This window comes from Alosa alosa, chromosome 3, assembly GCF_017589495.1.
Source record: "Alosa alosa isolate M-15738 ecotype Scorff River chromosome 3, AALO_Geno_1.1, whole genome shotgun sequence".
Taxonomy (NCBI): Eukaryota; Metazoa; Chordata; class Actinopteri; order Clupeiformes; family Clupeidae; genus Alosa; species Alosa alosa.
In genome coordinates this window covers 31,228,155-31,243,725 of record NC_063191.1, presented here as the reverse complement: position 1 = coordinate 31,243,725, position 15,571 = coordinate 31,228,155, and the positions used below count along the sequence as shown (strand labels likewise).

Sequence of the window (15,571 nt, the reverse complement as noted above, 5' to 3'; positions counted from 1 at the left end):
CAGTTTACAGCACAGAAGCAGGCTAACGAAACGCTAGAGATTGTTGCAAACGTGTGTATAATGGCAGTGCCGGCGAAGAAGCAGCGAAAACCCTTGACGGAAGACGCAAAGAAAAGTAAAAGAGCTTCAGACCGAGCGAGGGGGAGTTTCATAGAGAAAAAGCATCAGGCTTGCCTGGTGTCCCTTTAACTGGATGCCGATGCCATTTAACCCAAATGCCCCAGCAGCAGCACGGGAGACTGTTCTCAACTGAACAGTGCTTATAGCGCTGTGAACGCTCCTGGCTGCGCCTGGCAAATCCGCCATCATAATAGCAATCAGCTATGGAACAAGCGTGCCTGTTGTTAAAGGGAATGTGAGATGACGCTCTGATTGTTTTATTGCCCGTGAGGCCCAAACCACACCCATGAGTAATGTAGCTACTTCAGAGCACCCCATTTTAGATTTGCGTCGGGCGCAACATTCATTTATCCCGCCAGTAAAATAGCAACAGCGCCCAAGATCTGCCCAGAAAGCCACTTGCGTGTTGCGTTTTCATACTTCCATTTTAGATAGTTAAAATAGAGCCCTTGGTGTGTTTGAAATAATTCATTCGATAATATTTGCAGAGGAAAAGTCTATGCTACTATACCATAAAGTAGCCTAGATAGTCAAATCTGTTCTCAGGTTACTTTGTAGTTCCTTCAGAGCCCTATTTTTACTTCCTCTGCGGTCTGTACCACGTCCATCACCCTTAACACTGCCACCTTCAGCTATGTTGGGCAAAGGGTCAAAACAAACATTGTCGGCTTAGTGGACACTGTCGTGCACACGCAAAGACGCACCTCTATTCACAGACGCACTGTCAACACACGATCGATCATCATCTCCAAAAGATATTCTCCTTCAAAATCACAATATGTGATTTACAGACCCAAGACTTCATCACATGTATTTTTTTGTGATGTGACCGCTACATCTTTGTAGATAGGTAGAAAATACAGTTGTGTCTGATCAAATATTTCCTTTCTTCAATTTCAGCTTCTATCAACTTTTATTTTTTCCTATATAGGTACAACGTCCCTGGGTCCCCAACTTACAGTTCCTGAAATCGCCCCTCATATGTGGCCACAGACAAGTCCCTCTATGTTGCCTCTCCAGGGTGGTGTGATCTCTCCACAATCCACCACTGCCTTTGGTGGTCCATCCATTCCTTGGGGGAATCATGGATCATCCCTCTTTGGAGCTCCAGCTGGACCACAGTCCTGGAGCCAGACTAATCCCACAGGGTCAGTAGGTGTCTGGCCTCCGTCTGCTCCCATAGGCAATCACTTTCAACAAAGTCCCTTGCCAGGCATAGGTGTCATGATAGGAGGGCAACAGCCAATCTCCATGTCCCCAGTACGTTTACCTCCAAAGCCACCGATTAAAGAGGAACCTCCAGTGATAAAGAATGCCTTCATGACCCTGGATCCTTTGGGTGAGAAAGAAAAAAAGACAGGAAAAGACATGTTCAAGGATTTCCAGATGGTTAAGCCTCCTCCCACCTCAATAGGGAAAGCTGAGCCAGCTTCCACCCCTAAGCTCAGTCCCAATAGAGATGAAGCATTTGCTCAGTACTTCACCAACAGAGTAGGTCTGCCTCAAGACGTGGCAGACCATGATGACTTTGACATCAATCAGATCTCATCCAACATCAATGGTACAAACCACTTTTCACTTTCACATTTGTAACGTTCATACATTGTCAGTGTGGTCCTATGATCACTTTATGTGTCCTTTCAGCACCATTTTCCAAATAGTTGGTCTCTGATGATTCACAAAAACTATCACTAACATCACCAGTCTATTTTTTATCTTTCACTAAAATATGATGATCTACAATATTAAAGTTTAAATCCTGCTTGTTTAAGTCATGCTTATTGTAAGTTAAGTACAGTAATGTTTGTGGTTTAATGTCTTGTTAATGTCATGTAATGTCTGTCTCCAGAAAAAAACAAAATAGCTCATCAGCCAGTAAGTGCTGTATCCTCCACCACGGCTCCTGTTTCAGCCACTGGAGTTGTAGAAGTGGCATTCACTCCAGACTGCAACCCGGTTTCAACTTCAGCATTAGATCAGTTTAACAATGCCTTTGGTACTGATCCTTTTGGTGTATCATTTGAGGTATGTGTCAAGGTCAAAAGTCCAACTACAACAACAACATTCAAAATATGAATTTACCGATTTTGTCTGTAAAAATGTAATTACTATGGCTGTCAATCGATTAAAAAAAATTAATCTAATTAATTACATACTCTGTGATTAATTAATCTAAATTAATCGCATATATGATTTTTGCTGTGAAAGTATTTTAAATATTTAAATTCAAATCAATCATTGAATAATCAGCATTAGTGACATTAAAGTTCAAAAACTCTTTTATTATTATTTTAATAATGGCCATAATAATCTTTGTCTGTAAAAATGTAATTACTAGGACTGTCAATCGATTAAAAAAATGAATCTAATTAATTACATACTCTGTGATTAATTAATCTAAATTAATCACATATATGATTTTTGCTGTGAAAGTATTTTAAATATTTAAATTCAAATCAATCATTGAATAATCAGCATTAGTGACATTAAAGTTCAAAAACTCTTTTATTATTATTTTAATAATGGCCATAATAATAATCTATGATATGACCTAATATGCTGAGGAAATAAATTCAAAAGTGCTTCGGGAAGAAGGTTTTTTATCACATACATCAACACTTTATTTTTACCAATACCATCAAGCCGTTTTTGAAAAGTAAATGTTCCAATCAATGATCTAGGCAGCACATTTTCTTCTCTCTCCTTTATTTTACAGTCTAATGGTTACTGACTACAACGGCTCGGGGTCAAAGGTCATACAGAATCAATTAATCTGCGTTATTTTTTTTTAATCAGTTATTTTTTCTCAAATTAATTAATCAAAATCAATCCGTTATTTTGACAGCCCTAGTAATTACAGAAAATTACAAATCACACACATTAATATATAATTGCAGCATGTTTTACAACTTTTGAACCCTTTATGCTCCAACAGAGCACTCCTGTCACCCAAACATCAGATAAGCCAAACCCTTTTGAGGACCCACTGGGAGATTTCTTCAGCTGAGAAGCTTCAGTCTAATGATGTAATTGTGAGTATGGCTGCATGCGTTCACAGAGATACTTTTGAACATTTAATATCCTGTTGCTCTTGGGTGCTCCTTGTTGGTGCCCCCCACCCAATCCCAATCCTCCCCCACCTTTTTTATGCAGCCCTTGCCACTTAATCTACTAAACCCCTCTTCTACTGCACTTTTTACCCCCATTAATGCACAAATAGGCTGACACCAGACATAATTTCACTGCATTTCTTACTTCCAGTAACTATATGCATGTGACAATAAACTTCCTTGTATCCTTGTATCCAAAGTGAATTAAAATATTTGGTATCGTTTACCCTATTGTTAAGGTAAATACAATAATGAACATAAATTGCCAGGAATTAATGTGTGTTATAAGTCTCATTTATGATTTTGAATAGACTGTGAAAGTGACTACCATAATTTTGTATGTATGTGTAAATATAATGCCCCTGATGGCTCACTTCGTCACTCACCACCGAAACGTAAGTCAGAATAGACTGCTGGGAAATATTAATCTTATTTGTTTGGCCTTTTCCTACTTAGATTTTGTAAAAGACACAGTGGCCTACCAATGAACTAATTATTGTAACTAGAAAATAAGTCTGAGGTTATTTGCAAGGTGTCTGCCAGCCAACCTATGTTAGCAAGCAAACTTTCCCACAACTCCCCACAAAGTACTGCTTGTTGGGGAAGAGCTGATTTCAAAACATGACTGTCAAATAGTCACTTTACAAACGGATAACCCCATCATTGTAATCAAATATGTCTGAGTTTATCTGCAAAGCTTATTGAACCAGCATGTTGCTTCTCCCCACAGTAGGCTTAATGCTCTAAGGCAAAGGAGTAAATCTGCCTAGGCCAGGCCATCCCCACAAACCAACTGACTGTGCAAAAGACTGTCAGGGTAGGAAATCTTGAAGGAGAGACTCTGTACAACAACTATTGTCTGGGTTTTTCACCAGTCAAAGCTTTAGGGGAGAGTGACAAAACTCATATTAAATCTTGACTAGAGTTCGCCCAAGGACAAGAGGAAAACTCCAAGGTCAAATGAAAGAAGGTTCTTTAGTCTGATGAACTGCCATCAGACTAGACCAATGTTTAACTGGTTGGTTGAGATCCAAAAGTGGGTAGTGGAACCGTTCTGGGTGGGTCGTGGAGCTTGTGTTTTTTAAAAAAAAATATCTAATGTCAGATCTTTATTTTAATACACATTATTTGTATATGAGAACATGGAACCATCAAAACTTAAACGCCACATGGAAATGTTTCAAACAAGTACAGGCACTACGCTACCTCGTAGTTCACTGCATCACTTGCCTTAAGCACTAACTTAATGACACTGGGAAATTGAGGGTCCCAAGGCCAGACCAGTTAAGAAACACTGGACTAGCCGCTATGTTTGGCAGACACCAATAACCGCACATCAGCACAAACACACCATCCCCAATACAAAAAATTAGACGGCTAATAAATTTACATTATCAGATCTTAGGGCAAGTCAAGAGTGAGCAAGCCGAAGTTCACAAATCAGAGATCCAAATGTCCAGAGTAGGTCAAGACGGTCCTACTTGAAAAGTCATTCCAGAATTCCAAATCACAGCGATCCTTGGGCGCATGTGCGTTCATGACCGAGCGCTGTTGCAACTGCGCCTTGGCCTTTTATTGTGCTGCACAAGAGCACGATTGCCTCGTTGACCTGCTGTGAGAGCATGAGCCGACAGGGCTCGCCAACAATACCTCTTGGCCTGGAGGTGCATTGCTGCTCTGAGTCATGACAATTATATAACAGAGCACCAATCTCAAACATGACCTAACCATTCAAGTCTTGCTTCTTGCCTTGCATCTTGCTTTGAAGCATACATTTGCCCTTCAATCTTTCACTAGCAAAACCCTGCTTAGCCCCATTTAACATGTTATACACAGCAAACACATATGTGCATCCTCAGCTGCATCCAATGCTGTGCTTTGTGGTGCTTGACAATCCTCCAATTAATGTTGACAATACTCCAATTAATGTTGGCTAACCAAGCTAACTAAAATAAACAGAATCCCGATGGTCAACAGTTTGGGCAGCTCTATTTATTATACTACAATAGTGGAAAGAGGGAAAAATCTGTGACATGAAAACACGTTGTGACTTCCTCACTTGAACGGCGAGAGCAGGCACAAAGTGTGTTGGCCCGTTCTCCTGTTGATAAGGTGTGAACAATGGACAGGCTGGTGAAGCTATTGTTAAAGTTATTTTGAGAAACCACTTTTAATCTGACGCCATATAATTAACACTTTGAGTGGCAAAATGCTAGCCTGACAAGCCAGACCCACATTAAAATGTAGGGTCTGGGCACTCACCGTTCGCAGTGCTCAGTCCGAGGGGCGGGATAATCGGTTGTCTTTCAAATTCCCTCTGCATGCAATAGGACAGCGCTGAGTCCCATGCGATTTCCCACCAGCGGAGCTAGTTGGCTAGTTCAAACTTTTTTTTTTTTCAAACTCGTGTCACACTGTTAGCCAAAAGCAACATCCATCTTCTTTGTTTTCAAGTAGCAGGGAATTCAAGCCAAACCAGAGAGTTGCTAGACTAGCCCTGGAAGCAAATGTAATTTGCTGCCGCTAGGGTGCGTCTAGATTTCTAGGCTAGCAAAATGCGGCAATATTGCATTTTTAGCTTTTTTTAATTACAAAAATAGACATTCTAACACACCTTATGTTTGATTTTGGGATGATGATTAGAACTATGATGATTAGAACTAAAATAGATTTTAGACTTTAGACATTAAGCCTTAACGGTAATTTTGACCAATATCACTTCAATTGAATGTGAGGGCTTTTTCACATATATTCCCTTTGAAAAGAACCAAACTCAGTCCACTAAAAGGGGACCAGAAAGAGGACCAAAACAAAAGGGACTTTTTGTATTCACATTGTGAGTTCATTTGAAAGAGGACTCAGATCTCTTTCTGGTGCACTTCAGCTCTGATGGGGCCTCAGTTTTCAGTTCACACTATAGCCCTTTTTCCATAAGGTTTTCAAGCGAATTAACACATAATTCAATGTAATTTTAAGCGATATTAGAAGCACCAAAACGGTTTTCCATTCAACAGAACGATTCTAGCGAATTAAAATGATGTCATTGTCCCTGTTGTTTTTCTACTGCGCTGGACGGTTTTCCATCAACAGATCTAGCGAATGGAACACTTCTAGCGAATGTATCAAAGGTAGCGAATGGAACACTATTATGAGGTCTTGATATGCGTGAGACAATTTTCAGATTTTCGCGCTAGCTTTGTAAACATTCTGAGCACGCGTCACAGTAACTTACATCGCTCCAACCCTTTTCAATCACATTAATGTCGAATTAACTCTTGTTAATCCACCTCTGGCGAGCGAATTAATTTATCACGACAAAACCGACGTTACATCAATATAAGCGCTTTTCCATCACACATGTCGCACTAACTTTTTGATGCGCACCGTATTTAAGCAAATTATTTTATTTATTTTAATGGAAAAATGGCTCAAATCTTCTCTATGGGTCTCAGACCTGCTTTGGATTATATAGTTAGTGGGTTTGATCCACAGGGCTCTCAAGTTTTGAGGACAGGCAAGAGTGACCACACAGTCAACACACACTGGCATGGGAGTCGAGCGCTCTAACCACTGAGCTAAAAGCCCAGGCTTCCAACTCAGCGGTTAGAAGCGTTCTTAAGGTTAGGGGTGTGAGGATTTACACGCGCAACTAGCATCACCAGCTAGCATACACCAGCCCCAGGTCAGTTACCAGTTGATCCAATATTATTTGTGAAGAAATATAGCCCGTCTTATACACACCAATTGAATTGAAATAGAAATTGTAAAGATTTGTATTTTTTGTAATTATTCCATATTTAGTGTAGTCATATCAGAACCTGAAGTAGCCTACAATCCAAATGCAAGCATGAAACTTCAGAGTATTACCTTTCATTTGAGGCCAAGATTATGCTTATGTGGGGTTCATATGCAGTAAGCATTTGATTGCCAGTATGCATTTTGGATAACCCAAAGTCCTATGGGGAGTTTTCATAGGGCATTTTACCAAATGCATGAGCATACCTTGGCAAATAATAGTCTAAAGTACTCATGTTGTCATTCTATATTGATCTACTTTTGCACACAGCATGACAAGACCTAATGCTAGGACTTAAGTCATATCAAGTCAAGACCTAGAGGGCTGAAATGTGGTCAGTTCAAAGATGCTTGTTATCCGGTAGAAAAATAAAAGAATAATCTAGCCTTTGTAACTTTGTGACAGTACATCACACAGTTATTCTAATTGTTTTCCAACAGTGTCTCAGCTTTCCAAAAGAGAGCAGACGTTTGATTATTGGCTAAAGTATGTAGGAGCAATGCCCAAAATGGGGCAAAAGTATCATTTATAATTTCTCAGATTTGCAAAAGAAATGATTTGACACATGGCACTGACAATTCAATAATGGGCCTTTTCACCACCTCTGAGCATCCACTAACCTGGACCTTTTAGGGGGCTTTCCTCTCAGGGTGAATGAGAGGATGCTTAATTGCTTTTTACCCGACATTTTTGAATACAGATGCAATGATTAATGCATCCATGGCCAGGATATAATTATATAATATGACCTGATTTTAAAAGTGACCTATATAACAATAGGCTATGCAATACACTTTAATTTGTTTAGTGCTAATAAAATGATTAAGCCTATTTGAAGAGAGAGAGATGTTTAGAATGTGACAATATGTCAGTCATCGTGTGAACGGTGAAGGCTACTTGTTCTGAGCAAGTGTTGTCAATGAACAGGCTGTGAAACTGTTGGCTAAGTTACAGACAGTCATGAACAACTGATGCTAATTAGCTGAGAAACATTCTCTATAGCAGCAGTCACGTTGTCATTGTGTCAAACAAGTTGTGGATTTGTTGTAATGTTAAAAGATCACTTACTCTGTGCTGAAACCATGAACTGATGCTCGAAGCTCCAAGGTGAACGAAACTTGGAAGTAGGTAACAGGTTCACGTTCAATAATTCACGTTCAACAATTCCAGGATACGCGTTTTTCATTGGTTGTTGCGTTAAATCTTACCCAGATACAATACAGTTATTTTCTGATTGGCTATCGTGTAGCCCCTCTCGTTATTTTTGATTGGCCGATAAGTGGCAGGCTCAACTCCAGGGGAGATGCGCTTGATTCCTGCCGGTTCCATAGTGAGAGCGGCGCGGCCAGAGACATTTTGGGCGCTGCCGCAGCATATTAAATATATAAATAGTTTTTCTGCGTGAGAAATACAATGTGTGGCGGGAGAGCGTGACAAAAGACTGAAATGAGTGACTGTCACGCTCAATGCGTGACACTTGAGAGCCCTGGATCCAGCAAGCCCATTATTGTTCTCCTTAAGTTTACTTATTGAAAATGAAAATGCACTGTACTGTTCTTCCTAGGCCTCTTCTTCTTATTACAGTGCGTGAAAATGCACTGTACTGTTATTCCAAGGCTTTTTATAGTGCATGAAAATGCACTGTACTGTTCTTCCTAGGCTTCTTCTTATTATTATTATTTACAGTGCATGAAAATGCACTGTACTGTTCTTCCAAGGCTTTTTACAGTGCATGAAAATGCACTGTACTGTTCTTCCTAGGCTTCTTCTTATTACAGTGCATGAAAATGCACTGTACTGTTCTTCCTAGGCAACTTCTTCTTATTATTATTATTCCGCTTACCACTTTTTCCGTACGCAATTTCTCTTGAACAGTTTAACTTAGAAACTTCATTCAAACTTTGTAACGTAGGTCTTCAAACAGATCAGGTTGGTCTGTCTTTTCAACTTTGAAACTTTTATACTTTTTAAACTATTAAAGAAAAACTTTTTAAAAATCCCCATAGACTTAACATTGCCGATTATGACATCATAATACGGCCGTTAAGCAATTAGAATCCTATGGCAGGTGTTCAGGCCACCTGGATCAACTGCCAGTCTCAGGGGCCGTTTATATGAGAATGATTGCGAAGGAAGACGACAAAATATTTTATCATAAGTGCCTTTCGTTTACACGGCGACCCCGCCATCGGGGCTTGAAGACGCAAAAATCTGAAGACTCCTTCCAGAGTGTAGAGTATTGAAGACGACCCGGGTTGCGTCTCCATCTAAACGGCTAAACCAAACATCCTTGATTACCTCTCTGGCTAAACTGTCAAATTAGAATGTCTGTGCGTGACGTACCGGGGTTCTATCACACCACCACCCAGCGGTCTAGAATGCATATCCAATCGAATATCACATACTCTTGCGTCTTCATATAAAAAAAGATTTCCCCCTGAGAATGCTCATCTAAACGCGAATAAAAAAACGCGACGCCACTTCTGCGTCTTCTCTTTTCATCGTCACCGTATAAACATGCTTCCTCTGCCAAAAACTGTTTCAAAATAAAAGTCCTCACTACAATATTTCACTGTTAAACAATTTAACCCTTTAAACTACTGAACATTTGAACTGTTCAGCCATTGTAACTGTTACTTGTCATCAACTATGACTCCTACCCACTGTAGCTAGTTAGCATGGTTAGCATTTTTAGCAAAACTGCTAACAATGATTAGCTAAGTTAACTAAGTAACATGGTTAGCATAGTTTGCATGTTAGCATTGCGCTTCGCGCTCTGCCATCTTTTTTTAAAGTGAATCCATGTTCATACAGGTCATTTAAAAAAAATAAATAAATAAATTTCCAATCCATTAAGCCCCGTTCAATGCCCAGCTAGCTCCATTCAAACTTAGTCATGTAAACAGTTGTATAGATTATAACATTGAGAAACACACATTCAGTCAGATATTATGCACATCCACGCAACACTACTATTCAAGTTAAGTTACTTATCATTGCCCGGCAAGAAGTCCACAATCAATTCAATTGTCTTGCCACGATCTGTGAAGCTTACAGACAACGTTAACCCTCTAACCGCCCATGTCGCAATATTGCGACAAGCGTCATTACTGAATAAAACAGACGATTTACTCAAGTACAGTGTAAAATCTCATTTGTACTCTTTACCACTAGATGGCAGACACCCAGAGCTTCGATTCAAGACTGCACTTATGTCATGTTCCAATGAAAAAATTTTGAGGAAGTAGAGACGAGTGTGGGTTCATGCTCAAACGCGGAAGTGGTTTTTCGCATTAAATTCCATTGTTTTCGGGTAGATTGAAGCTAAAAAAATGGCAAAACAAATGTTTTCGACTAAGCAAGTGTTGGTTCAGCTAGGGGTATATGCCGATTCTGATTCTGAAGGTGAAAATCTACCTTTAGGGAATGACGATCGGCCAAGGGCAAATAATGACGGCGCGACCGGCGATGCTGCCATGTGTTGCGACGAAAGTGTACACCAAGCACAACACGATGTTCGTTTTTATCCTTTGCCCAATAGAGGTGGGGGTGACAGGGGTAATCGTGGTCGTAGTGTCAGTAGGAGAGCAGGTGTACGTGGTAGAGGCAGCAGGGGTGGTCAAAATAGGGCTGGGATTTCACGTGATAGAGACAGGGGTGGTCGAAATAGGGCTGGGATTTCACGTGGTAGAGACAACAGGGGTGGTCGAAATAGGGCTGGGATTTCACATGGTAGAGGCATCAGGGGTGGGCAAATTAGTGATGATAGTGATGGTTGGATTCATTTGGGAAATGAAGAGGTGTTTCAGGAATGGATCAAGCCCTTTGATGAGCCTGTTGGATATCAAGGAGTCAGAAATGTATCCAATGATAACCCCCTAGATTTTCTGTCACTGTTTCTGACAGATGATTTCTGGAACCTAATAACAATTGAAACAAACAGGTATGCCAATCAGTACTTAGACTTTCAACAGCTAAAACCCCAATCCAGGTTTCATGGGTGGTATGATGTTTCTGTCCCTGAGATGAAGGCCTTCCTGTCACTGCATTTGTGCATGGGACTGGTAGAAAAATCCGCGATAGAGGATTATTGGGCAGAATTTTGGCCAACTTATACACCTGGCTTTGGGACTATAATGACAAGGAACAGATTTGAAATCATCCTGTCTTTTCTCCATTTTGCTGACAACAGAGAGTATGTTGGGCGGGGTCAACCAGGTCATGATAGACTGTTCAAGGTGTGTCCCATAATAAACCTGATCATTCCACGCTTTTCAGATGTTTATGGTCCACACAAAGAACTCTCTCTAGATGAGATGACTATAGCGTTCAAGGGAAGGTCAACGTTGAGACAGTACAACCCCAATAAGCCAGACAAATCTGGCTTCAAAGCATTTGTTTTGAGTGAGTCCGGCTCTGGTTATGTTTTGCAATGGTCCATGTACACTGGACACAATTCAGATGACGACGTTGATCATTTAGGTGCCACCCACCTTATTGTTCGTCAACTTATGTCCCCATACACAGGGAAAGGGCATGCAGTGTACATGGACAGTTACTACACATCACCAGCCATAGCAAACGAACTAGCAGAGAATGACACAGGTTTGTGTGGAACAGTGAGCAGCAACAGGCGAGGTATGCCAAGGGGCCTGAAACCATCTGAGTTGCCTATGAAAAAAGGAGATGACCCTGTGTTCATGAGACATGGCAAACTGTTGGCTTGTGCGTGGCATGACACAAAACGTCTCACTATGCTGTCGTCTTTGCATGGGAACTCGTGTGTTCAGAAAAGAATTAGGACACACAGCAACAGGTTTCCGAGACATAAACAGACCTGTGTGTGTGGACAGGTACAACAGCTTTATGGGAGGAGTAGATACAGCTGATCAGAGGATGAAAACCTACCTCTTTCCACACCGATCTAGGAAATGGTACAACCACATCTTCAATGCGGTTCTAAGCATCAGTGTGGTCAACTCCCACATAATTTACAGCAGGTGTACTCCTGGTCCACACAAGCCACTGAATGCCTTCATTCAGGATATCATTACTGCTTTACTAGAGGGGTATTCAAAAAAGGAAAGCAAAAAAGGAGGAAGGCCTTCAGCACAGGGGGTAGAAATGCCATTGGAACAACACTGGCTCCAAGATGCTGTTGACCGCCCAGATTGTGCAGTTTGCTCAGATCGCACCCGCCCTAAAGGTCGCCACCAGACAAAGTACAGGTGCAGTCAGTGTGGGATAGGTCTGAGTGCTGTGCCTTGCAATGAGCGGTACCACACTCTAAAGAACTACAAACAATGTCACCTGGATAGATAGATTGGTTTCTGCAACGAAAACACTTTTACTATTACTAGTTCTGGTATAGCTTTTAGTGTTACTTCACTACTTTTGGTTTACATTTTCCTGTTTACCTGTTCATTTGTTATGTGGATAAAAAAAAAAAAGTTAAAATATGTATAAGTTGCGTAATTATACTGTATATAGCCGCCAGAGCCGCCCAGTGTTGTCAGATTAGGTGAGCAAATTTACTCCCCTCAAAAACTTTGGGTCATGCTCAACATTTTTCTAATATACATTAGGCCTTTATCTCTAATCACTTTCAAGCCACAGCCTCTTGAAATCGTGATGTCAAAATCATCATTGTTTGAAAAAAAAAAAAAGTCTGTTATGGTACAGCAGTAGCTATAGTTATAGTCCACTACTGTTGGTTTACTTTTTCCTGTTTCCTTGTTCAGCTGTTATGTAGATAAAATGTAAAAAAAAACACAAAAAAATATGTTTAGTGTCTGCTAAATTCCATAACCATAACCATAACATCCAGTATTTACTGAAAGTTGCGGAATTCAATGTTGCCGCCGCCCAGTGATGTCATAATATGCAAATTAGATGAGTACATTTACTCCCCTCATAAACTTTGGGTCATACTTTCTCATTTACATTTTCCCTGTATTTCAAATCACTTTCAAGCCACAGCCTTTTGAAATGTTGATGTCAAAATCCAGTGTTTTTAAAAAAAAATCCTGGCGGTTAAAGGGTTAAAGTACTATAGGTTCTGTATGCTATTTAAAGCCGACCTAACGATGAGTCCCTTCATGACAGTGTGTTGCAATGCATTCTGGGTGCTGTGCTGTGATTCGACGGCTCGTCACCTGACCCACCAAACAACGATGCTTGAACTAAACGTAGTAAAAATAAATCGCTACCAAGGCTCCAAATAGCAACACACTTACACCGTAGCATAATGAGGGTATCTACATGTAAACCGAAGCATTGAGAACTGTGTAAGTCTACAGGCAGTTTATTAAAAAGAAAAACAGTACCGTTCACGTCTCGTTCACATATACAGACGGGCGCCATCTTGGGAAAACAGAACTCTCTAACTTATATGTAACGTGTCGGGTCAACGTCAACGATAAGTAAGTTACCTAGCGTTCATGTGTTTCAGAAAAATCTTTGTCCGAGTGAAAACATCATCATTCCGCGTCATTCACGTCACTTAATGTGTGAGTCAGAGGTCGGAACCTGGGGCTATATTTGGTTGTGGCTAGATGGGATACAGCTAAGAACGGAAGTTACGTAACAGACAGTGAAATATCGCAAAATCTCGACGATACCAGAGCCGTTCTGGTGACGATATTGTTACTATAACAATGGCAGCTTTCTTCTCGTCGTACAGGAGTTTTGAGAAGTACCTCAGTGATTACGAGGAAGAAACCATGACTAAGTTTACAGTCTTAACTAAAGACCGCAGTTTTGGTCAGGAGGTATGCGCGAGTTTGTGTGTGTGTGTGTGTGTGTGTGTGTGTGCGCGCGTCTCCCTCTCCCTCCTGTGTCATATAATGTGTCATATAAAGGCCAATGTTATTATGTAAGCAACTTAAAAACTTAAAATTCAGATTGACAGAATCTCCTGTTTTCCCGGGGAGTGCGCAAATGTGTTTGTGTTTTTTTAGAAGTGGGGTTTGTTGGTTTGTAGTGGACACCTTCTGCTAACCAGTGCCTAAGGCTGCAGATTAACTGTAACTCTTTTCTGTGAGAATGGGCACTGGTTTTCAGCGGCCCTCACAACCCCACACCCCTTCGTGTGAGGATGGACACTGGTTTTCAGCGGCCCTCACAACCCCCCCACACCACCACCCCACCCCTTTCAAGTGTGCATATTGTATATAGTTATCTGCAAACCTATGGTGGCATCATGCCTTCAGTGTGCATATTGTAGCTCTCTGCAAACCTATGGTGGCATCATGCCTTCAGTGTGCATATTGTAGTTCTCTGCAAACCTATGGTGGCATCATGCCTTCAGTGTGTCTTAAACAACCACACATAAAATGTATTATATTATATTGATATTTTATTGTATTTCTCTAAATGCATATTTGACTGTAGATAGATTTATGAGTAAAGTTACCAACACAGGAAATGTTCTATTTTGTCAGAATGCACCAAAATGCTTTGTTTGTATGTGAAAATCACAAACCCCACCCCCCTAAAATTAAATGAAATCATATTGGACATATTGTGACTCTCTAACTCTTATCTTATGTAGCTGTAGAAGCAAGTCTCTCTGATGTTTCTGTTTCTGTTTCTGCACTACAATAGTACTGTTACCACACGGCACATAACTGTACTGTACATACCGGTATCCGTCCATATGGTTCATACCATATTTATTCAGTTTTTATTATAATATATTCTGTTCACTGCATATATCTATATGATTCATAATGGTACTGCCAATACATTGCACATATATGTAAGCCTAGATGTTGTGTTCTCTACAGATGGAGTCGAGTCTCCGTGCAGAGGGAGATATTGCATGCCAGGTTTCAAAAGTTACGATCTTAGTCCAATCGTTAGCAGCTCCATCACAGCCAGTTATGGTCCATCCCCAAAGGGAAATGACAGTGTTCGTTGTGCAATTGAAGCAACTCTTTCACAACGATCCATAAAAATAGTTTTAAAAATAGTTTTCATTTATGACACGGATATCCATGGCTGAGACGTCTTTAATTATAAGTTCTCGTAACGCGGGGTAAAGTTAAACTTACGTGTCTATATATATTTTACTTCTTTGGGACACCCATGATCATAACTAAACTATTTATTTTGTAATAGTATTACTAACATGAATTTATAACATAAAAGTGATGTTAATGTTCGCAAAATAGCTATTTTTCTTGTTTCCTTTGGAATATCCACGATCGCTTCCTACTTCCGGTCCTGAGCGGCGAGATTTCACTATCTGTTACGTAACTTCCGTTCTTAGCTGTATCCCATCTAGCCACAACCGCTAGATTTTGCTAACAGAGTTGCCCAGTTAGGGGCTCGTCATCACTTTTGTCGTCACGTTGTAGTTCGTTTGTAGTCCATGTGGCCTTTCATGTCCAACAGTTTTCATGTGAACTTGGGAATAATTATTTTCTGGTCCCGTTTGAATTGTGCCATGAATGTGAACATATGTTGTCTGTGAATTTTTAATATAATTTTTCATGTTACGAGTTTGACAGTATATTATATGATTCTTCGGCTATCAGTTGTG

The 15,571-nt window shown here is 40.4% G+C and overlaps 1 protein-coding gene across 6 annotated transcripts in view; it reads left to right on the top strand.

Moving 5' to 3' along the window:
- dab2 (DAB adaptor protein 2) overlaps positions 1-15,571 on the top strand; it is a 219,467-nt gene that overhangs the window by 189,595 nt on the left and 14,301 nt on the right. For all 6 annotated transcript variants that reach the window (XM_048238681.1, XM_048238684.1, XM_048238685.1 and 3 more), the window contains 3 exons: positions 1,052-1,681; positions 1,970-2,145; positions 3,056-3,152. In XM_048238681.1, the coding sequence (XP_048094638.1) occupies positions 1,052-1,681; positions 1,970-2,145; positions 3,056-3,127 (878 nt within the window). In that variant the 3' untranslated portion in view covers positions 3,128-3,152. The remainder of the gene's footprint in view (positions 1-1,051; positions 1,682-1,969; positions 2,146-3,055; positions 3,153-15,571) is intronic.